This window comes from Suncus etruscus, chromosome 6, assembly GCF_024139225.1.
Source record: "Suncus etruscus isolate mSunEtr1 chromosome 6, mSunEtr1.pri.cur, whole genome shotgun sequence".
Lineage (NCBI taxonomy): Eukaryota > Metazoa > Chordata > Mammalia > Eulipotyphla > Soricidae > Suncus > Suncus etruscus.
This window is the reverse complement of record NC_064853.1, coordinates 32,291,421-32,314,211: the sequence shown is the minus strand read 5'-3', so window position 1 is coordinate 32,314,211 and position 22,791 is coordinate 32,291,421. Positions and strand designations below refer to the sequence as shown.

At 46.2% G+C, this 22,791-nt stretch overlaps 2 protein-coding genes across 2 annotated transcripts; one reads left to right on the top strand and one right to left on the bottom strand.

Annotated features, from left to right (window-relative positions):
* The first annotated feature begins 90 nt into the window (after nucleotides 1–90).
* Nucleotides 91–6,211, top strand: MMACHC (metabolism of cobalamin associated C). Its single transcript, XM_049774987.1, has 4 exons — nucleotides 91–178; nucleotides 3,515–3,709; nucleotides 4,909–5,061; nucleotides 5,725–6,211. The coding sequence occupies exons 1-4, from the start codon at nucleotides 98–100 to the stop codon at nucleotides 6,136–6,138; spliced, it is 843 nt and encodes a 280-aa protein (XP_049630944.1). The 5' UTR covers nucleotides 91–97; the 3' UTR covers nucleotides 6,139–6,211.
* Nucleotides 6,212–8,782: 2,571 nt separating this feature from the next.
* PRDX1 (peroxiredoxin 1) lies at nucleotides 8,783–22,432 on the bottom strand. Its single transcript, XM_049775059.1, has 6 exons — nucleotides 22,409–22,432; nucleotides 18,327–18,444; nucleotides 15,160–15,313; nucleotides 13,799–13,921; nucleotides 12,211–12,341; nucleotides 8,783–9,122 (listed from the first exon to the last, which is right to left on the bottom strand). The coding sequence occupies exons 2-6, from the start codon at nucleotides 18,430–18,432 to the stop codon at nucleotides 9,037–9,039; spliced, it is 600 nt and encodes a 199-aa protein (XP_049631016.1). The 5' UTR covers nucleotides 18,433–18,444; nucleotides 22,409–22,432; the 3' UTR covers nucleotides 8,783–9,036.
* Between the last annotated feature and the right edge of the window lie 359 nt (nucleotides 22,433–22,791).

Genomic DNA, 22,791 nt, shown 5'->3' with positions numbered 1-22,791 from the left:
GTTCTTGGGAAATGAAGTCCCACCTGCCTTAAAACGTCCCAACCTCGGTGACCCTGGAGACTACATTTCCCAGCAAGCCCCGCGCGCGGCGTGCGTTATGGAGCTGCGAGTAGCCGAGCTGAAGCTCAAGATTGAGGACACGCTTTCTCCCTTTGGATTCGAGGTTTATCCCTTCCAGGTTCGTTTATTCCCTCTTCCTGTGTTAGGGCTAGGTGGGTAACTGGCCTCGATGCTTCTATGTTTGAGGCTTCAGATCTAAGCTTTTCTAGCCTTTACTGGTCTGGTTTGACCTCAAATAAGGTCAACTGAATTGAAGCTCAAAGCAAATTTTTATTAAAACGAGGAATAGACGATTTGGTTAGACAAGCACCACAGGTAGAGAGACAAAAACAACAAATAAAGAGTAAATCACCCCCACCTATCCTCCGAGATGGGTGTACCCCCCGCCAAAAAACCAAAGGAGTTGGAAAGGTTAAAAGTGTTTTCTAAACATTTGTCCTTTTCTCTGAATAATGCCTTGCTTGATAAATGCAGACATCATTAACCCTGAGGCTCTGTCACTAACATATTTACCGAAAGGGACCCATGGGCCTAGAATCAGCTTTTAAGCCCTAATGGAATTAGCAGAGAGCAAAGACTGTAAGGCAAACTTAGAGGGAAAGGCAATTATGGTGTTGAACAGTGAACTATTGGCTTGTTCTGTCTGTTAACAGAAGCATAATTCATGATGTTGCAATTACCAGTGTTGGGCAAGATATAGTGCTCTGCATGCTCCTGACACAGAAGTCTGGCATCACCGCATACTTTTGTTTACATAGTTCCATTTCTCTCTTATCCACTGTTGCTGCCCTGAAACCAATATTTGACACAAAGCCAAATCAAATGAACTTGAGAACATTGCATATAGGAGCTCTGATCCCTGGTACGGCATGGTTCCCCCAATTTCTACCAAAGCACTAAGCTAGGAGTAGCCACTGAGCATCAATGGGCGTGGGCTAAAAACAAACCAACTTTTGGTGTTAGTGGTGAGAGGCTAGAATAGTGAGACATACACTACCCACTATTCTGTATCACTTTAGTCCCCAGCCACTGCTTGCTTTTTTACTGTAATAATCTCCATACTGTAATTTTACCTGCAATACATCTTCCACATTGCAGCCAGATTTCTCTAAGAGCCAGTCCCTTGTTTTTTTTATTTATTTATTTTTTTTTTTTGTGGTTTTGGGGTCACACCCAGCAGTGCTCAGGGATTATTTCTGGCTCCAGGCTCAGAAATCGCTCCTGGCAGGCACAGGGGACCATATGGGACACAGGGATTCGAACCAATGACCTCCTGCATGAAAGGCAAACACCTTACCTTCATGCTATCTCTCCGGCCCCTAATTTATGGTTTTTGGGTCACATCCAGCAACGCTTAGGTGTTATTCCTAGCTCTGCACTCGAATTCCTGCCATCGGTGCTCAGGGGGACTATATGGAATGATGGGGATCGATTCTGGGTAGGCCACATATATAAAATAAGCACCCTACCCACTATACTGTCTCTTTAGCCCCATGGCCTATGCTTTGTTGTCACCAAATTAGACCCCTGTTCCTCCAATTGATAATTTATAATATTAAATCTAATTAATATATAATTCATATTTCATAAGTTATTTATATTGCTATATAGTTATTATTTATTAAATATAGTATTTTATATTTATGACCATATATAATTGATATGTAACATGTAATGAAATATATGATTATTATATATTATTGTATATAATTATATATAATATGATTATATATAAGCATATATTATAAAATAGAATTATAATAAAAATAACAATTTGATATATGATTATATTTATAATGCATATTATAAATATACATACATGTGAATATAATATATAAATTATATTTTGTGGGTTTATATATTTATATTAGTATTTAATTAGATTTATCTTATAATCTTATTATTATTCTCTTGAGTCTTTCCTCCCTTCACTTCCTTCTATAGACTCCCAAACTACATTTGCTAGTCTCCAAATATGTTGGTACTTGGTTTCTTTATACTGTGTCTTATAAGAATATATACATCAGGGCTAGAGTGATAATACAGTGGGTAGGGCACTTTGCCTTGCATGGTACTGATCACTAGGTTCAATCCCTGGCATCCTATATGGTCCCCTGCTCAGGTCCACACTGAACTGTGGGCCTGGTTGACCAAAATTTATGGTAAGTGGCCCCAGATCTCCTAAGCAATACTTGTGGAAACCCCCTGCCCTAAAAATATTATGTATCAGGAAACTAGGGAAATGGTTCAAAGAGCTGGAGCACCTGTTTAGCATTTGATCCTCAGTGCCCACTCCCACTGCCAGATATACACTCTTCCTTCTCATAGCAGCACTGTTAGTTTCTTTGCAGTGTTTTTAGTTTCCACTTCCAAGGGCCCCTTTCTCATTTTCAGATGATGTTCAAAAGCCCTGTCTTCCACTTTGTTTTTGTTTTTTTTTTTTGGGGGGGGTTGTTTTGTTTTTCAGTGCCACAGATTAAATCAAGGTTCTCCGCATATAAGGCATATTCTACTGAGCCACATCCTTTGTTCTACCCTGTTAAATTCAGATGAGTCTGAAGTAACATCCATCACCAAAGCATCAGTGAATTCACTGATGTACTAATGAACCGAATTATTTCATTGATGTAATGCTTGAGATGAAAGCTTAAGGGCAACAAGTGTGAGATTTGGAAACTGGGGGCCACAGAATAATGAGTAGGGCATTTTTGTTTAGTTCTTTTTGGGGGAGGCCACACCCAGTAATGCTCAGGGCTTAATCCTGGCTCTTCGCTCAGAAATCGCTCCTGGCTTGGGGGACCATATGGGACACTGGGGATCGAACCTAAGTCCGTCTGGGCAGCAGTGTGCAAAGCAAATGCCCTACCACTGTACTATCGCTTTAGCCCCATGGTAGGGCATTTTGTTTTACATGCTTGCATGTTGCTGACCGAGGTTTGTTCCCCAGTACCTATTTTTTGTTGTTGTTGTTGTTGTTTTGTTTTGTTTTTTGGGCCACACCCGGCAGTGCTCAGGGGTTATTCCGGGCTGTCTGCTCAGAAATAGCTCCTGGCAGGCACAGGGGACCATATGGGACACCGGGATTCGAACCAACCACCTTTGGTCCTGGATCGGCTGCTTGCAAGGCAAACGCCGCTATGCTATCTCTCCGGGCCCCCCAGTACCTATTTGTCCCCCTGAGCACTGCCAGAAAAATGTGAGGCTTTAACTGTTTAGTAAAGGGCCAGAATGACAGTACAGCAGGTAGGGCGTTTGCATTGCATGCAACCAACCCAGGTTTGACCCTGGATCCCTTATGGTCCCCTGCGTCTGTCAGGAATAATTTCTCAGTGCAGAGCCAAGACCCTGAGCAGTGCCAGGCATAACATAAGAACCAAAAAATAAAATAAAAATAACAAAACAAATGCTTAGTAAAGTACTGAGCTGAAGACCTGAGCGATAATTATCTTTTCAGGTGGCATGGTACAATGCAGTTCTGCCTCCAGCTTTCCATCTGCCCCTGCCAGGATCTACCTTGGCCTTCCTGATCCTCAGCACTCCTGCCATGTTTGACCGGGCCCTCAAGCCCTTCTTACAGAGCTGTCACCTTCAACCTCTGACAGACCCCGTGGACCAGTGTGTAGCCTATCACCTCAGACGAATGAGAGAGGTGAGCAAGGGGCCAGAGAGATAATGCAGTGGTGGGGTGTTTGCCTTGCATGTGGCTGACCAGGGAAGGACCCGGTTAGATTCCCAGCATCCCCTGTGGTCCCCCAGCCTGCCAGGGCAATTTTTGAGTGCAGAGACATGAGTGACCCCTGAGCATCGCAGGATGTGGCCCAACAACCAATCAATGAATCAAGCAATAAGGAAAAATAAAGGAAAAAAAAAAGAGGCTGGTTTGAGTGCAGTGATATTTATAATTAATTGATCACAGCCAGCTACAGATTTCTTTGTTCCTTCTTCACTCCCACTGCTTCACTTGACTAGCCTAAAAGAGAGAGAGACAGAGAGAGAGAGAGACAGAGACAGAGAGGGGAGAGACAGAGGAGAGAGAGAGAGGAGAGAGAGAGAGAGAGAGAGAGAGAGAGAGAGAGAGAGAGAGAGAGAGAGAGAGAGAGAGAGAGAGAGAGAGAGAGAGAGAGAGAAAAGACGTAAGGCTCTTCTACTCCCTGAGTTTCCAAATAGGAAACTGAGCACCGCCGGGTGTGCCCCCAAAAAATAAGCACCCCCCTTCACCAATGCAACATTCCCACCACCAATGTCCCCCATAACACATTCTTTTTTTGGGTCACACCAGGCAGTGCTCAGGGGTTATTCCTGGCAGGCAGTGCTCAGGGGTTATTCCTGGCTCCAGGCTCAGAAATTGCTCCTGGCAGGCACAGGGGACCATATGGGACGCCAGGATTCGAATCGATGACCTCATGCTCATGCATGAAAGGCAAACGCCTTACCTCCATGCTATCTCTCCGGCCCCTACCATAACACATTCTTATACTCACATATAGTGTATATATGCCAAGGTCTCCGGTCTTCCATTTTTCTCGAAATGGAGGCTTCTGAGCAGCACTTTGTGTATTTCCCTTCTAAGACTACCCAATTTCTCTCCAAACTGGACATATTCTCTCTCTCCAGTCCTAAAGACACCCTCTCCCTTCCCAACAAGACACTTTCCAATCCAAAAACACACTCCCATCCTCAGGGCACATGAACACACACTTCCTCCCCACCCATGAGACACACAATACTCTCCTATCCCAAGTTTAAGGTCAGGTTTTCCCTTTGAACAAGACTTCTAGGACAGAACCATGTTAGCACACATGCCCTCTAGGAGATGGTTATGAATCAAATTCTTTTGTCCTGTCCCAGAACCTCCCAGATGTACAGATGGAAGTCATTGCTGACTATGAAGTACATCCCAACCGACGCCCCAAAATTCTGGCCCAGACAGCAGCCCACGTGGCAGGGGCTGCTTACTACTACCAACGGCAGGATGTGGAAGCTGATCCCTGGGGAACACAAGTAAGAGCATTTAATGGGTGAGAATATAAAATGGTAATGGCTCAAGACAGCAGGCCCTGGGATGGAGAGATGTGCTTGCCTTGTTCCCTTGAGCACCCCCAGGAGCAATCCCTAATGCAGAGCCAGGAATAAATCCTGAGCATTATGCAAAATAAAACCAAGGACGGACCGGAGCGATGGCACAGTGGTAGGGTGTTTGCCTTGCACACAGCTGACCCAGGACAGGGCGTGGTTCGATTCCCCGGTATTCCATATGGTCTCCCAAGCCAGGAATGATTTCTGAACACATAGCCAGGAGTAACCCCTGAGCATCAACGGCTGTGGACCAAAAACCAAAAAAAAAAAAAAAAAAGTCTGTCTCATCAAGTGAACTTGGTCTAGCATTAAATCTAGTCTTAATAGGATGGAGCAGACTTTAGGTTGTTAAAACTGGGAAGTTGAAGAAAATCTCAAGGAACCCCTTTTCATGGCCAGATTGCACTCCTGTGAACAAACTAGTCACAGAGAAGGGAGGCAGGGAGAGGAAAGGAAGATAAACCCAAGAAAGTAGTAAGGCACAGCAATGTGCAGTACAGTGAATGGCAAGTAGTGAAAATCAGTGATGAAATTTGGACTTGGTGCCAATGTCCACCAGGACCTTACTTTTCTTTGTCCTCTCACCAGCACATATCAGGTGTGTGCATACACCCCCGGTTTGGGGGCTGGTTTGCGATTCGGGGAGTAGTGCTGCTGCCAGGAATAGAAGTGCCGGATCTGCCTCGCAGGAAGCCTCTTGATTGTGTACCAAAGAGAGCGGACCGAATCTCACTGTTGGAAGGTTTCAACTTCCACTGGCGTGACTGGACTTACAGGGATGTTGTGACACCAGAAGAGCGCTACTCAGAAGAGCAGAAAACCTACTTCTCCACTCCACCTGCCAAACGCTGGACCTTGTTGGGTTTGACCCAGGCCCCAGGGCCTTGCTCAGAGTCTCCTGAATTTCCCTTCACCACACTCAATCCCAAACCTCAGAATTCTGGTACGAATGAGGGCTGGCTCAGCCCCAGAGTCTCACCACCTCCAACTCCTGGTCCTTGATTCCCTTTCTTCCATGAGATGCCTTATTTATATTGTAATAATAATATTAGTAATAATAATAGTAATAAGTAAACTTGCTAGGCCTTAATTGATTTGGCAAGGCCAGAGGCTTTATTTTGAGAACAAGAGCTCTATTTTTGATAAAACATATTAAAGATCTCCAAAGAATCAGTCTAGCCAATACAAGAAATTAAAAACTAAAACAGGGGCTGGAGAGATAGCATGGAGGTAAGGCATTTGCCTTTCATGCAAGAGGTCATCGGTTCGAATCCCAGCGTCCCATATGGTCCCCCGTGCCTGCCAGGAGCAATTTCTGAGCATGGAGCCAGGAGTAACCCCTGAGCACTGCCGGGTGTGACCCAAAAACCACAAAAAAAAAAAAAAAAAAAAAAAAAAAAAAAAAAAACTAAAACAGATATAGAATTCCCATTTGACTAGAAACATGGGACTATTTCTCTCACTTGATCGTTTATTTCCCCAGTGCCCTAAGATGGGTACTTGTTTTTTTTTTTGTTTTGTTTTTGGGACACACCCGGCGGTGCTCAGGGATTACTCCTGGCAGCCACGAGGGACCGTATGGGACACCGGGGTTCAAACCAACCACCTTTGGTCCTGGATCGGCTGCTTGCAAGGCAAACACCGCTGTGCTATCTCTCCGGGCCCTAAAATGGGTACTTGTTATAGTGCCAAGATCTCTCAAAATTCTCAAAAATTTTATTGGTTCCCTTCCAACCTTGTCCTAGGGTTCCAGCAACCACCCTTAATCTGTCCTGCCAATTGGGGCCCCTATTTATACAATTTACCTATGGCCCCTTTAAATATTCCAGGAAACCAATTGCACTAAATGATACCTGCTAGGGTTGCTGTGGGAAATGAATAAATATATATAAAACACAATGAGTTTTTATACAGATAGCCTTTTCTTTTATTGTGAAGATGTCTGAATAAGTAGGTTTGGGTTACCAATAGTTATGAGGGGGAGTAGAAAAATAACATAAGCAGGTAAGTGTGATCCCCTAAGCCCAGAGCCAGTAATCAGTTCTGCATATTGCATATGGACCCCAAAACAAATTATCTGGAAAATATACACACAGGACTAATTGGAAGAATCTACCTTTTTTTTCCCAATTTGGCAGCATCCATCAGGACTTAAAAAAAATGCAGAAGCTGGGGCCGGGCGGTGGCGCTAAAGGTAAGGTGCCTGCCTTGCCTGCGCTAGCCTTGGACGGACCGCAGTTCCATCCCCCATCCCCCGGTGTCCCATATGGTCCCCCAAGCCAGGAGCAACTTCTGAGCACATAGCCAGGAGTAACCCCTGAGCGTTACTGGGTGTGGGCCCCCCCCCCCCCAAAAAATGCAAAAGCTGAAAAGTACTTAGTTTTATCCTGTTACTATAAGCCCTTCCAAGACTACCCGCAAGGTCTCTCTACCTTTCAGTCCTAACATACAGAAGCCTCTAATGGTGATCCTTTAGTTTCTGGTACTTAATAGAAAAGGCCTCGGGGCCGGGCGGTGGCGCTAGAGGTAAGGTGCCTGCCTTGCCTGCGCTAGCCTTGGACGGGCGGTTCGATCCCCCGGTTTCCCATATGGTCCCCCAAGCCAGGAGTAACCCCTGAGCATCACCGGGTGTGGCCCAAAAACCAAAAAAAAAAAAAAAAAAAAAAAGGCCTCAAGCAAAGTTCTGATTCTTTTTTTCTTTTTTTTTTTTTTTTTTAGGTTTTGGGTCACACCCGGCGGTGCTCAGGGGTTACTCCTGGCTGTCTGCTCAGAAATAGCTCCTGGCAGGCACGGGGGACCATATGGGACACCGGGATTCGAACCAACCACCTATGGTCCTGGATCGGCTGCTTGCAAGGCAAATGCCGCTGTGCTATCTCTCCGGGCCCCAAAGTTCTGATTCTAATGCAGCTCCCCCACCTCACCTCCACCCCAACCCAGTACTGAAAGCTACCTGGTCTAATAATCTTTTGTAACCTTAAACCAGGCTATAGCATAAATTACAATGTACTGGGCAAGTACTCCAGAAGACCTTGCCCTCCCCCCACTCCACCTCCACAAATAGTGACCAAAAAATCTTAATACCTGAGTCCTACTCCATTCTATTTGCATTTCCCTTCAATCAACAGACTGTCTCTAAGAGGTCATTTCCCATTTTCCCCCTAGAGGGAAAGCAAACAGTAAATTGCTCTTAAAATCAGGCCTGTGTGGCTAGAGATGTGTCTTAAGTAGAGGAGCACGTACAAATATTTCAGAATGTGATCTGAGGTTAAATAAATGCCCAGTAGTGGAACTTTTTGTTTGTTTTTGGGCCACACCCAGCAGTGCTCAGGGGTTACTCTGGCTCTGGGCTTAGAATCCTGGCAGGCTTGGTGCCAGGAATCAAGACTGTCCATCCTGGGCTGGCCACATGCAAGGCAAAGGCCCTACCACTGTACAATCTCTCCAACCCCCCAGTAGTGACATTTTCCTCCATACCCCCACCCTACTGCTTAGGGCCTCCACAACAAAAGAAACAAAAGTAATTAAATACCCAATAGGGTTAGTGATATTTTATTCACAGCACATGCTTCACATGTTGGAGACCCATGTTAGAGCCACAATACCACTAAGGTAGGCCCAAAAATAAAAACATGAAGACTAAACAAGGTCTCAATTCAACTTTAATAGAAACAAAAGGCATTATCTACTATACATACACATCAGTTGGCCTGCCCCCAAGTACAACTCAGGCTATTCTCACCAAGGAAGACTGGCCCCTCCCTAACCCCTAAAGGTAAGACTGCTCCAATCCCAATACATATGGGCTGAGTCTAAGGTCTCATGTTTAAAGTATGACAATAGCAACAAGGTTTGTTCTTATACTTTTCACTGCAGCCTGGCCGTAAGACTAGCCAGGGCTCACTTCTGCTTAGCAAAATATTCTTTGCTCCTCTGGACATCAGGCTTGATGGTATCGCTACCAGGCTTCCAGCCAGCTGGGCAAACTGCAATAGAAAGGTACAAATTATTGAATAACCTCTTCAGTGATGCGTCCCACCCTCTTCCTGGGGACAAACAGGACATCAAAACCAACTCTATTCTGAAAATCTCTAAAGCACAAACATTAAACTTTTGGGCTGAAACAACAGTCAGCACTTGCCTTGCACAAAGCCAACTGCCAACCCGATACATAGCAATGCCCCCATGAAACAGAGGTAGTGGATATGGCGCTTGCTTTTCTCACAGCCAACTTAGTTTTGATTTCTAGCACCCTGTATTGCTTCCTAAGTCCGCAGCAAGAGTGATCCCAGGGCTCACAGCAGGATAAAACCTGAGCACAGCTGAGTGGCCACAAAATAAAAACAAAAAATGCTGGATAGTAATGCAGCCTAACCAAACTCAATCCCCTATGTACCACCCAAGAGAGTGATCACTAAGCCAGAACTAAGTCCTGAGCAATGTTGGCTATGTGCCTCCCAAAAAAAAATTTATTAGGGGCTGGAGCAATAGCACAGTAGGTAGGACATTTGTCTTGCATGCACGGATGTGGGTTTAATCCCAGGTATCCCATGTGGTTCCCCTGAGCCTGCTGCCAGGATTAATTTCTGAGGGCGAAGCCAGGAATAACCCAAGTGATACTGGATGTGCCACCCCCCTCCAAAAAAATGGGGAAAAGGTTGAAAACCACTGGTGGAGAGCATGTGTTTGTGTGTAGGATTCTTTTTTTTTTTTTTTTTGGTTTTTGGGTCACACCCGGTAAGGCTCAGGGGTTACTCCTGGCTATGTGCTCAGAAGTTGCTCCTGGCTTGGGGGACCATATGGGACACCGGGGGATCGAACCGCGGTCCGTCCAAGGCTAGCGCAGGCAAGGCAGGCATCTTACCTTTAGCGCCACCGCCCGGCCGGGCCCGCGTGTAGGATTCTGAGAGTTAAAGTTTACTTTATCCTCTTTGTACTGAACTGATTGCCCAGTAGGGGGCAATCTTAGGGACTATCTCAAATCCACAAGTGAAAAGCCCAGTCAGGACTTTTTTTTTTCTTTTTGGTTTTTTGGCCACACCCAGTGTTGCTCAGGGGTTACTCCTGGCTGTCTGCTCAGAAATAGCTCCTGGCAGGCACGGGGGGGGGGGGGGGGGGGGGGGGGGGGGGGGAAACGGACCATATGGGACACTGGGATTCGAACCAACCACCTTTGGTTCTGGATTGGCTGCTTGCAAGGCAAACACTGCACAGTGCCTTCTACCATCAGTGCTGATCCTCCTCATTAGCCACCACTTTAACCAAGTCAGTACCCCTGAGTGCTCCCAAAACACCATTAATCTAGGCTATCATTTAAATCATAAAATCAGAACTAAAAAATAACCTGAAAAAATTAATAATTTGAGTTAAGCCCACAACCAGTGTAGCTCAAGTGTTCCTGGTTCTGCACTCAGAAAATAACTCCTAGGGGCCGGGCGGTGGCGCTAAAGGTAAGGTGCCTGCCTTACCTGCACTAGCCTTGGACTGACCGAGGTTCGATCCCCCGGTGTCCCATATGGTCCCCCAAGCCAGGAGCAACTTCTGAGCACATAGCCAGGAGTAACCCCTGAGCATTACCGGGTGTGGCCCAAAAACCAAAAAAAAAAAAAAAAAAAAAGAAAATAACTCCTGAAGCTGTAATGATAATGCAGCAGTAGGGCATTTGCCTTGCAGGTGGCTGAACCAAAACAGACTGGGTTCAATCCCTAGCATCCCATTATGGTCCCCCAAAGCCAGGAGCGATTTCTGAGCACACAGCCAGGAGTATACCCCTGAGCATCACCGGGTGTGTAACTCCTGGCAGTGCTCATGGGACCACATACTAAACATAGGTCAGTCTCAAATAAGGCAAGCACCCTAGCAGATATACTCTCTAGTCCCACTGGAAAGTTTATGTATGAAATGTTTTGTTTTTTGTTTTGTTTTTCAGCCACACCCATTTGATGCTCCCATTTGATACTCCTGGCTAAGCACTCAGAAATTGCCCCTGGCTTGGGGGGACCATATGGGACACCGGGGAATCTAACTGCAGTCCTTCCTTGGCTAGCACTTGCAAGGCAGACACCTTACCTCTAGCGCCACCTCTCTGGCCCCTATGTATGAATATTTACGTAGTTATGATATAGTTGAAATGAAGTATAATTTTGTTTCATGTTCTGGATATAGCTCAACAAAGTCAGCCCTCAGCATAAAACCAGCAAGGCTTCTCATGTTTTCAATTCCTGGGTTCATTTCCAATTAATTTATCTTTTTTTCTGTGTAGTTTTGGGTCACACACAGCAATCCACATGGGTTACTTTTTTTTTTTTTTTTTTTGGTTTTTGGGCCATACCCAGCGTTGCTCAGGGGTTACTCCTGGCTGTCTGCTCAGAAATAGCTCCTGGCAGGCACGGGGACCATATGGGACACTGGGATTCGAACCAACCACCTTTGGTCCTGGATCGGCTGCTTGCAAGGCTAACGCCGCTGTGCTATCTCTCCGGGCCCAGCAACACAAGAACTTTTACCTTTACACATGCTCTCCAGCCCCCAAATAGCAATTTCCTTTCTGTGTTTTTGGGCCACATTCAGCAATGTTCAGTTCAGGGCTTTATCTCTGGGTCTATTATGCTCAGGAATCACTCGTGGCAGATAAAGGGGATTACCAAGGAATCTTATTCAGATCAACCATGTCCAAGACAAGCACTGTACACTATCACTCCAGCCCCCAAATCTCAATTGTGTAAAAGAAATATTTTTTTCTGTTTGGGATCACACCCACAGTACTAAGGAGTCACTCACGGCAGGCAGGGGGATGCTGGGATTCGAACCAGTTTGGATGGGCTGTGTGCAAGACAAACGCCCTACCACTGTGCTATCTCTCAGGCTCCAGTATACCGAATACTTTGAGGCTACTTCTGCTTTGTGCTTTTGGGAACCATGTAGTACTTGAAATTGAATGTTGGCTTACTACATGATGGGTTATAGTCTTTCCTGTAGTATAGTCCTGTAGTCCTTTTATTAAATCTGGTAATTTTGTTCCTAGTACTTTTTCCTCATCCTACCATTTATCCTGTAACCAAGGAAATGACTTACCTTCACCATGTTTATCAGTGAACTGGAAGGCCTGAACTAATCTCAGAGTCTCATCCACAGAGCGGCCAACAGGGAGGTCATTTACAGTGATTTGGCGAAGGATACCCTTATCATCAATGATAAAAAGGCCCCTGGGTAAAACAGAATAAAATTGAGATGTTCTGTTAGAATGAAGACTTGAAGGAAATAAACTAGTCCTGATTTATGCTCTTTGCAGCAGCTCATTTTACAAAAAAATAAATGCAAAGATTTTATCTTCCTTCAATAAAAAAATGATGCTCAGGGGAGCAGAACAATAGTAAAGTGGGAATGATGCTTGCCTTGCATGTGAGCAACCTGGGTTTGATACCAAATACCAACACCAAGCCCCACCAGGAAGTGAGCCCTAAGCATAAAGCCAGGAATAAGCCATGAGTACCACCAGGATGATGGAAGGAAGGAAGGAAGGGAGGGGAGGGAGGGAGGGGAGGGGAGGGAAGAAAAAAGAAGGAAAGGAATGGAAAAGAAAGGAAAGGAAAGGAAAGGAGAAGGGGAAGGGGAGAGGAGAGGAGAGGAGAGGAAGAAGGGAAGGGAAGGGAAGAAGGGAAGGAAAGGAAGAAGGGAAGGGGAGGAGGACAGGGATGGGGACGGGGACGGGGACGGGAAGGGAACTGTCCAAGGGTCAAAGGAGATGGTTCAACTGGAGATCTATCTACTCAGCATCCAGAGCCCCAGTTTTGTTCCCATAGAATCCCAGGAACCAGAAAGAATGGAGCACAAGAGAAGGAAGTCCCAAGCCCTACTGAGTGATTACAAAACAAACAGAATATAAGAATAAAAAATAACAACTTTTTTACAAGTACTGTATCTTCCAGCTTATAAGACAACTTTTGAAACAAAAAAAGTCAACCGAAAATCGGGGGTCTTCTTATACGCCGAGTATATCCCGAAAAATGTTTCAATATGCTGCTAAACGAAAATTGTCTGAATATTGCCACAAAACGAATTTTCCAACTCGATCCTGCACCAATCACTGCAAGGCTGCTTGGACCACCTCTCTAACTCAGCCAATCCAAGCAGGCTTTTTATGCATGCAAATTAGACAATGTTCTGTATCGAATCTACACCGTAAAAAGCCTGTTCAGATTGGCCAGAGTCAGAGAGGGAGTCTATTACAGTATAACCTCTGAACCATTGCTTGTTGTGATTGGCTCACTGTGGTACATACATACAGCAGCACAGGAACGTTCTGTCTTATACAGTGAATATAAGCCTAAACTAATGTTTTAACTGTAAAATTAGGGGGTTGTCTTATACGCCAGGAAATACGGTAATAAATTTTTTTTTTTTTTTTTTTTTTTTTTTGGTTTTTGGGCCACACCCGTTTGATGCTCAGGGGTTACTCCTGGCTATGTGCTCAGAAATCGCCCCTGGCTTGGGGGGACCATATGGGACGCTGGGGGATCGAACCGCGGTCCTTCCTTGGCTAGCGCTTGCAAGGCAGACACCTTACCTCCAGCGCCACCTACCCGGCCCCACGGTAATAAATTTTAAAAATCTTTAGTTTCTGAATTCTGAGAAATGTTGGCCTCCCCTAGTGGGTGCACACCTGAAAGAGATGCCTTCATCAGCCTTTAAGACGCCATAATCCTGAGCGATGGATCGCTTGGGGTCCGACACCAAGGGAATGTTCATGGGTCCCAGTCCACCTTGCTTCCTGGGTGTGTTGACCCTACAATAAAAGGCACAAGTGCAATGAATGGTATTTATTCATCTGTAGCAAAAGCATGACACTCATCTCCTTCCCAACATTCCTTAATTAAAAAAAAAAAAACCTCCGTATTATAGGAATATGTATCAATGACTATAACCCAGCGAGTAGTAAGCCAACATTCAATATGGTCCCTAAAAAACACAAAACAGAAGTAGCCTCGAAGTATTAATGGAAGCCTAAGTGGTAGCACAGTGGTAAGGCGTTTGTTTGCCTTGCACGCAACCCTAGTTTGAATGCCGGCATCCCATATGGTCCCCAGAGCCTGCCAGGAGTAACTCCTGAGCACCACCAGTTGTGACCCCCCCACAAAAAAAGTATTAGGTATACTGGGGCCAGAGATAGTACAGCTGTAGGGCATTTGTCTTGCACAGGTCCAACTCAGGACAGATCCAGGTTTGATCCCCAGTATCTCATATGGTCCCGACAGTGCCAGGAACAATTTCTGAGAGCGCCACCAGGTGTGGCCCAAAAACAAACAAAAAAGTATTAAGTATACCACCTTATCCTACAAAAATAATTGGGAGGCCAGAGAAATAACTGGTTGGATGCTTAACTCAGACAAGGCAGGCACAGGTTCAATCCCCAACACCACATGTGGTATATTCAATCCCCTGAACCCCACCAGAAATAAGTCCTGGGAACCCTCCAAAAATAATCATTTCAAAAGTTTTTCCAGTGAGAAATAGTAGAGATCATCAGGATACATAATTAGCTTTATCCAAGCTGCCTTTCCTACTCCCAAGTAGGGTTTTAGAAAGCAACAAAAATGCACTGGTGAAGGGGGAGGGGTGTCCTGTTTATGACTGAAACTCAACTACAATCATGCTTGTAATGGTGCTTAAATAAAGATTTTATAAAAATGAACTAATAATGTAAAAAAAAAAAGGAAGTCAGAACTGTTACATACTATCCCTTTCATAGAACCACAGAAGCCAAGAGTGCATCCCTTTCTTGCAGCCAATTCTGGGTTCTATCCCAAGCACCTTAGGACCATTACTACCTACGACCCCCAGAAACCACCTCAAGTGGGAGGATAATTCTTGCAGGACAGTCTCTGATCTTTGCATTCAATTGATTATTAGTTGAAATTTTCCAGGAAGCCCTCACCTGAGTACTGCTTGGGAAGGGGGAAAAAAAGCCAAATTTTGAGTCTATTACTAAAGCCTTCCATGCCAAATGAACCAAGATTTTATTACCATGCCAAATGACAAAAGTGGGAATCCACAGAGGCACCAATCACTTGGCAGTTGAGCTTCTTGAATTCTTCTGCCCGATCACTGAAAGCGATGATCTCCGTGGGGCACACAAAGGTGAAGTCAAGAGGGTAAAAGAAGAACACAATGTATTTTCCTAGAATGAAAAAGGGCCACATGAGATTCTGAAATAAGGCCAGAGAGACGTCTGGAAGCACCAAATGTAAGGCCAGAGCGATAGCAGAGGTAGGGCCACTTACTAGCAGTCGACCCAAGATGAACCCAAGTAAATCCCCAGCATCCCATATAGTCCCGGGAGCCTGCCAGGAGTGATTTCTGAGCACAGAGCAGTGCCAGGTGTGGCCCAAAAGCCAAATAAATAAATAAATATGATTTTTTTAAAGGACGTGACCCCAAACTCTAAACAGAAATAAACTAATAAACTAATGTGTCTAGGAGCTAGCATATAACTCAATAATTGTGCAATTTGAGTGCAGAGCCCGGAGTAACCGGAGTAACCCGAGTATCGCCAGGTGTAAACCCCCCCAAAAAAACCTTAAAAACTTGGGGCCGGGCGGTGGCGCTAAAGGTAAGGTGCCTGCCTTGCCTGCGCTAGCCTTGGATGGACCGCGGTTCGATCCCCCGGTGTCCCATATGGTCCCCCAAGCCAGGAGCAATTTCTGAGCACATAGCCAGGAGTAACCCCTGAGCATTACCGGGTGTGGCCCAAAAAACAAAAAAACAAAACAAAAAAAAACTAAAAAACAAAGTCCCAACAAGGTGGCCAGAGAATACAGCAGATAAGCTTTTCTTTGCAAATGGCCAACCCAGGTAGATTCCCAGCATCCCTAATGGTCCCAAAACACCAACAGAATCCCTGAGAACAAAGACAGGGGTAACCCCAGTGCATTGCCAGGCCCCCCAAATTATTTTTGGTCTTTTTTTGGGGCCCCACCTGGCAGCACTCAGAAGTCACTCCTGGCAGGCTTGGGGGACCATATGGGATGCTGGGGATTGAATCCAGGTCTGTCTGGTACGCCAGCTACAAGGCAAAAGGCCTACCACTTGTGTTAACTCTCCGGCCCCGCCCCTCAAATTTTTAAAGTCCCAAAGAGGGGCTGGAGCAATAGCATGGCTGTTAGGATGTTTGCCTTTCACATGGCTGACCCAGGTTCAATCCCAGAGCCTACCAGGAGTGATTTCAGAGCCAGAAGTAACCCCTGACCACTGCTGGTGTGTCCCAAACCCCTTCCCACCCACCCCCCCCCCCCAAAAAAAATAGAAGCCAGAGACAGTAAGGAGCAAACCATAGGAGTTCAATCCAGGGGACTCTATATAGTCCCTTGACCTCACAAGAATAAGTTCTGAGCACAAAAAGAAAAAGAAAGAAAGAAAAAGAAAAATATCGATGATGGGAACTCCCGTTTTTATGTTAATATGTACCTAAAATATATCGTCAATGATTTGTAAGCCACTATGATTAAAATAAATATATTAAAAAAAAGAGAAAAAAGAAAAAAGTGAAACTAGAGCGACAGTAAGGCATCTGCCTTGCCCACACTAGGAAGGACCGAGGTTTGATCCCAAGGCATCCCATATGGTCTCCAAGCCAGGAGCAATTTCTAAGCATATAGCCAAGAGTAACCCCTGAGCGTCACCAGGTGTGATCCAAAAACCAAAAAAAAAAAAACCTATAGTAAAGAGTAACCCCTGAGCATCACCAGGTGTGATCCAAAAACCAAAAAAAAAAAAAAAAAAAAAACCTATAGTAAATCTGACAGTACCCTGTACCTTGTACCATGACAGTACCATGTACCTTGCATGAGGCCCAGCATGTGATCCCTGGCACTCACATGGCCCCCCAGTACTAGGAGTAAGTGCTGGGCACTTCTACCAGGTATGGGAAAAATAAGGGGGTGGGGTCTTTTACACTGGAGTTTAGAGTGTGCATTTTCCAGAACTTAGATCTTCAATTGTTCCAGGAAGCCCATCTGCTCCAGAGCTACAAATAAAGTTTATGGTCTATATTAGATTAGATCCCCAATGTCCCTAGAGTCTTGCCTGAGATCTTCTCTGGGGGAGAGGGGAAAGCTCACAGGAATATTTTTCTTTTGTTTTTGTACCAATTCTGGAGGTACTCAGGGATTACTCCTGGTTCTACACTCAAAAATCACTCCTGGCAGGCTCGGGAGACCATATGGGATGCTGGGGATCGAAACCAGGTGGGCCACGTGCAAGGCAAATGCCTAGGAAACATTTACTGTTCTCAGCTCTAAAAACTTACCTGAGTTTTGGGACAAAAATTATACAGCAGGTATGGTAGCAGATGCTAGAGCAGTAGCGCAAGCAGTAAGGCATCTGCCCTGCAAGGTTCGATCCTCCAGCATCCCATATGGTTCCCCAAGTCAGGAGCACTTTCTGATCACAGAGCCCCAGGTGTGGCCCAAAAACAACAACAAATCATACAGCAGGTAAGGGAACAGTCATATGGTCCCCAGAGTACTACCAGGAGTGAACCCTGAGCACTGCTGGGTGTAGCCAAAAAACCTTTATAACCTGATAAAGATGTAGCATAGAAATAACAAGGCTGGGGCTGGAGAGAGAGCATGGAGGTAAGGCGTTCGCCTTGCATTCAGAAGAATGGTGGTTCAAATCCCGGCATCCCATATGGTCCCCTGAGCCTGCCAATTTCTGAGCATAGAGCCAGAAGGAACCCAAGCGTGTCAGGTGACCCAAAAACCAAAAAAAAAAAATAAAAGAAATAAGAATAAGGCAAAGTTTAAAAAAAGCACTGTGATACCTTCACAACACATACAACAAAACTAGAACTTTATGTCAATAATTACCTCAATTGTATAATTGCATTTTAAGAGTTTAAAGGCCTCTAAGAATCAATGACAGTAGCGCCAATAAACCATAAAGAGTACTGAGAAGATAATTAAGCTACCATGTCCAGGCATGTGCTTTCTCCAAAGCAATATGGACCTAAGTTGTCTGTTTAGCCTATAATCAGTTCATGATCACTTGGCTTAAAGAAGGCAAACACGTTCCTGTTAAAGACCTTGACCAAGGAGATACAAAACCATTTCACAATCAGGTGTAATAGATAAAGACATCTAACAAATCATGACCAAATTACAAAATAAATGCACTTTAGAATCCTAATGTACCTCTGTAGTCAGACAGGCTAACATCTTTGAATTGACCGTCTGGCATAACAGCTGTGGCTTTGAAGTTGGGGGCAGGGTGCCCAATTTTGGCATTTCCTGAAGACATCTTGCTATATGGCTGGAAAAGATCAGAGGAGTTAGGAAAAAAAAATCAGAAATCGTACTTTTCTTTTTTTTTTTTTTTTTTTGGTTTTTGGGTCACACCCGGCATTGCTCAGGGGTTACTCCTGGCTGTCTGCTCAGAAATAGCTCCTGGCAGGCACGGGGGACCATATGGGACACTGGGATACGAACCAACCACCTTTGGTCCTGGATCAGCCGTTTGCAAGGCAAATGCCGCTGTGCTATCTCTCCGGGCCCAGAAATCGTACTTTCCTAAGCAGCAATACTCACCTATTGTTCAATCGGTCTGACATTAAGTTTAACATTACTAACAAAAATGCACAAGCTGAGCTTCCCAACTTTTGAAACAAAACAATATTAGTAAGTATCTGAATCTCAGCCTTCGTTTCCATTTAACATTTGCAGTTTCTGAGCAGGGATATATAGCACAAATGATACCCATGGCTTCTATGTGAGAGCCTCAGTTGTTCCCAAGTGTGATTCCTCCCAGTTCAAAATAAAAAACAAGGAATGCGGATAGCTTAATGAGGTGCAGCACGTGCAGTAGCCCAGGACCTAATCCCCAGCACCACTTAGCCTTTCAAACACTGAGCCAGCGGCCAAAAAAAATTTCTTTTGGTTTTTGGGCCACACCCAGAGCTGCTCGAGTTACTCCTGGCTGAGCTCAGAAGTCACTCCTGGCAGATTCAGGGGACCATATGGGATGCTGGGGATAGAACCCAGGTCAGTCCCATGCAAGGCAAACACCTTACAGCTGTGCTATCACTCCGGCCTCCCAAAATATTCCCCTCCCAAAATATTTTTTTATTTTAAAAAAGGGGGCCAAACAGTAAAGCTAGTCTTTTAATGGCCAACCCAGCTTTAACTTCAACTGGTTCCCCCCAAGAACTACACCCAGCCAATAACTAAGAAGGAAGGTTGAGGTCAACCAAGTAAATTAAAGCTATTTCCTATAAAATTAGGTAAACAACCTATACAATGGTAAAAATTACGTAAATCACCTAAACAATGATATCTTATTGAAGTTTTTACACTGTTAAACCTGTATCAACAGCCTTTCTCAGGAATGCAGTCCATCTTCTTTCATAATGTGAAAAACAAAGGACCTTTTCTAAGGTAGATTTGTTTAACAAAGTCCATTTCTAAAGCCAATTCAACTCTGGGATAAAACCAAGATTCTTTCATTTGTTGAAGAATTATCTGGGGGCTGGAGAGAGAGCACAGTGGTGCATCCCATATAGTCACGGGGGCCTGCCAGGAGCAACCCTGAGTGAACACCGCTGCTGAGTGTGACCCAAACACCCAATCCCCCCAAGAAGAATTGTTATCTGTTTCTTGTTTTGGGGACACACCCAGTAATACTGATATTACTCTGGACACTGCACTCAGGAATTACTACTCTGGCTATTTGAGGAATGCTAGAGATCCAAACCAGATGGACCATTTGCAATGCAAAAAAAAAAAAAAAAAAAGAAAAGAAAAAAAAGCCCTACCTTACCTTTATTATCTGGCCCCACAAATATATTTCTGGCCTAGGGCTAAGACCTGAAGCACAAAGTCAAAAGGCAACGCTGCATTTGATTCCCCAAGGTCAACACTGATAAGCAATTGTGGTTTATATCAGGAAGTCATTGTGAAGAACCCCCAAGTCCCAAAGGTTCCCAAAAAAGATGTATGGGGCAAGGCAATCATTTTGCAGCTTAACGAACACAAAGGCTGGGAATAAAGCTCAGAAATAGAGTAGTTGTTCAGATTTGAGACATCGAAAACCACAATCCCAGCAACCGGAGTCACCCCACTCCCCCTGCCCTTGCCCTGATATCTCCTAGCACTAAGCCTACTTTAGGTTCCCCCCCCCCCCCGAAAAAAAAAACAAAAACTCAGGGGTGATGCAACCAATGGATCATTGGGTAATTTCTCTAACGAATTCGTACTAACCTCCAAAAATCCAGAATTTGGAGGTGGAGTGGAACGGGAGGAGAACCCTTGCAGGACCCGGTCTAACTATATCAAGCTGGATCTATCCGTTCAACCTTTAGCAGAATGCCTCGCGCTCAATTTCTGCGGGGGCTTCTAAACCTCATTCAAGTTCACTCGAAGAAAGGCTATCCGACATTCTGAAGGATTTCTTTTTTGGAGGAGGGGGTGAAGCCACACCTGCCAGTGCTCAGAAATTACTCCAGACAGGATCGGGGGACCAAACAGGATGCCAGGAATTGAAACTGGCTCGGCCGCGTGCAAGACTACACGCCCTATTGTCTGTCAGTGCTATCACTCCGGCCCCATCCAGGGGGATTTGGTTCCTAGCATTTCTTTCTACTTGAGAACTTTCAGGACAGCGATAGTATAGCCGACAGGGCATTTGCCTTGAAGGCGGCAAAGCAGGGTTCGATCCCCGCACCCCAAATGGCCTCACGAGCCCCGCCAGAAGTGATCCTTGGGGCCGGGAAGGTGGCGCTAGAGGTAAGGTGTCTGCCTTGCAAGCGCTAGCGTGGGACGCACCGGACCGCGGTTCGATCCCCCGGCGTCCCATATGGTCCCCCCAAGCCAGGGGCGATTTCTGAGCGCATAGCCAGGAGTAACCCCTGAGTGTCAAACGGGTGTGGCCCAAAAACCAAAATAAAAAAAGAAGTGATCCTTGAGCACAGATCCAGGATCTGTGCTTTTCTTTGGAGGGGGGGGGGGCTTGGGCCACACACGGCGGCGCTGTGCCCAGAAAAAAAAAAATAGCTCCTGGCAGGCAGGCAGGCAGATTTGGGGGACCAATATGGGATGCCGGGGATCGAACCGGGGTCCGTCCTGGGTCAGCAGCGTGCAGAGCAAACGCCCTGCCTCTGTGATCTCTCTCTGGCCCAGGAGTAAGAAAAAGCTCTTTGTTGAGTACCGCCAGGTGTGGCTAAATTAAAAAAAAAATAAATAGGGGCCGGGCGGTGGCGCTAAAGGTAAGGTGTCTGCCTTGCCAGCGTTAGCCTAGGACGGACCGCGGTTCGATCCCCCGGTGTCCCATATGGTCCCCCAAGCCAGGAGCGACTTCTGAGCACATAGCCAGGAGTAACCCCTGAGCGTTACCGGGTGTGGCCCAAAAACCAAAAAAAAAATAAATAAATAAATAAATAAATAAATAAAAGCAAAAACCTACTTTATGATCAGCCACGCTCCCAAGCCCCACTTCGGGGCCCCTGACACACCTCTTCAGGGAATGGAAACGGAGTCCTTCGAGAGCACAGGCAATTAAGAGAATGAGATGAGATTCCCACCAACCCCTTCCTGCAGATAAAACAAAACGTGGGGAAGGGAAGTTTAGGGTCCGAGGAAGGAACCACGGGGAGACTCAAGAGCCTCTCCCTGGGCCGAGGCGCTCAGCTCCAGCTTCCCATCCGTTCCAGAAGATTTCCAAACCCGGAGTCCAGCCGGGCAGCAACTCAAAAGACCGAGGATTGGGGCCGGAGCCATAGCATGGAGGCGAGGCATTTGCTTGCCTTGCATGAGGTCAATGGTTCGAATCCCGGCATCCCGTAGGGTCCCCGGGTAGAGCCTGCCAGGAGCGAATTCTGAGCGTGGAGCCAGGAGGAACCCCTAATTGAGCGCTGCCGGGTGTGACCCCCCCAAAAAAAAATCTAGGATTTACTCACCACCACCCTACACAACCCCAAGACGATCAGGACTCCGACGGTCGAGGAAAGCAAGTCTCCAGCGCCAGCGGACGTGCGCGGCGTCGAGGTTCCAAAGGTCCCCCCAAAACTGGCCCCAGACCAATGTGGAGGTGAGTCACGTGACACCCCGCGCCCGAGCGAAAAGTTCCGTGCGCCAGGCAGGCCTCGCCCACAAAGAACCCCGAAGTCGCTTCCCCGAAATCGAGGAAACTATTTAAGGAACAAAAAGTCCCAAGAATTGGGAACCCGCCGTGTGTCCCGCGCCGCACCGCACCGCGCCGCCCACCTGTTGGTCCACGCACTCACCTCGCAGCGACCAAGCAGGTGATCTCCGGCACCAGACAGGAAGCGGAGTCCCGGAGCGCGCGCCGAGCGCCGCCTTTTATAGCCCGCGGAGCTCTCGCGAGAAGTGCGGAGGGGCCGGGGGCGCGAGAGGAGGGGAGGGGAGGGAGGGAGGAGGGGGTCTGGCCCGCCCGGGCCGCGCCTCGCCAGGATGACTCAGCGCTTTTCTCGCTGGGGGCGGCCTAGGGCCCCGGGGAAAAGACGCTTTCCCGCGTTTTTTTTCTGCCCCTGGACGTTAGATTGTTCTTAGAGGTCAGGCGTGTGTGTTCCTCCTCGCCTCCAAATGCTTTTAAGTGATTTGGATCTTGTCGAATTATCTCATCTCAGGGGCCTTCTAAGCCCCAGCT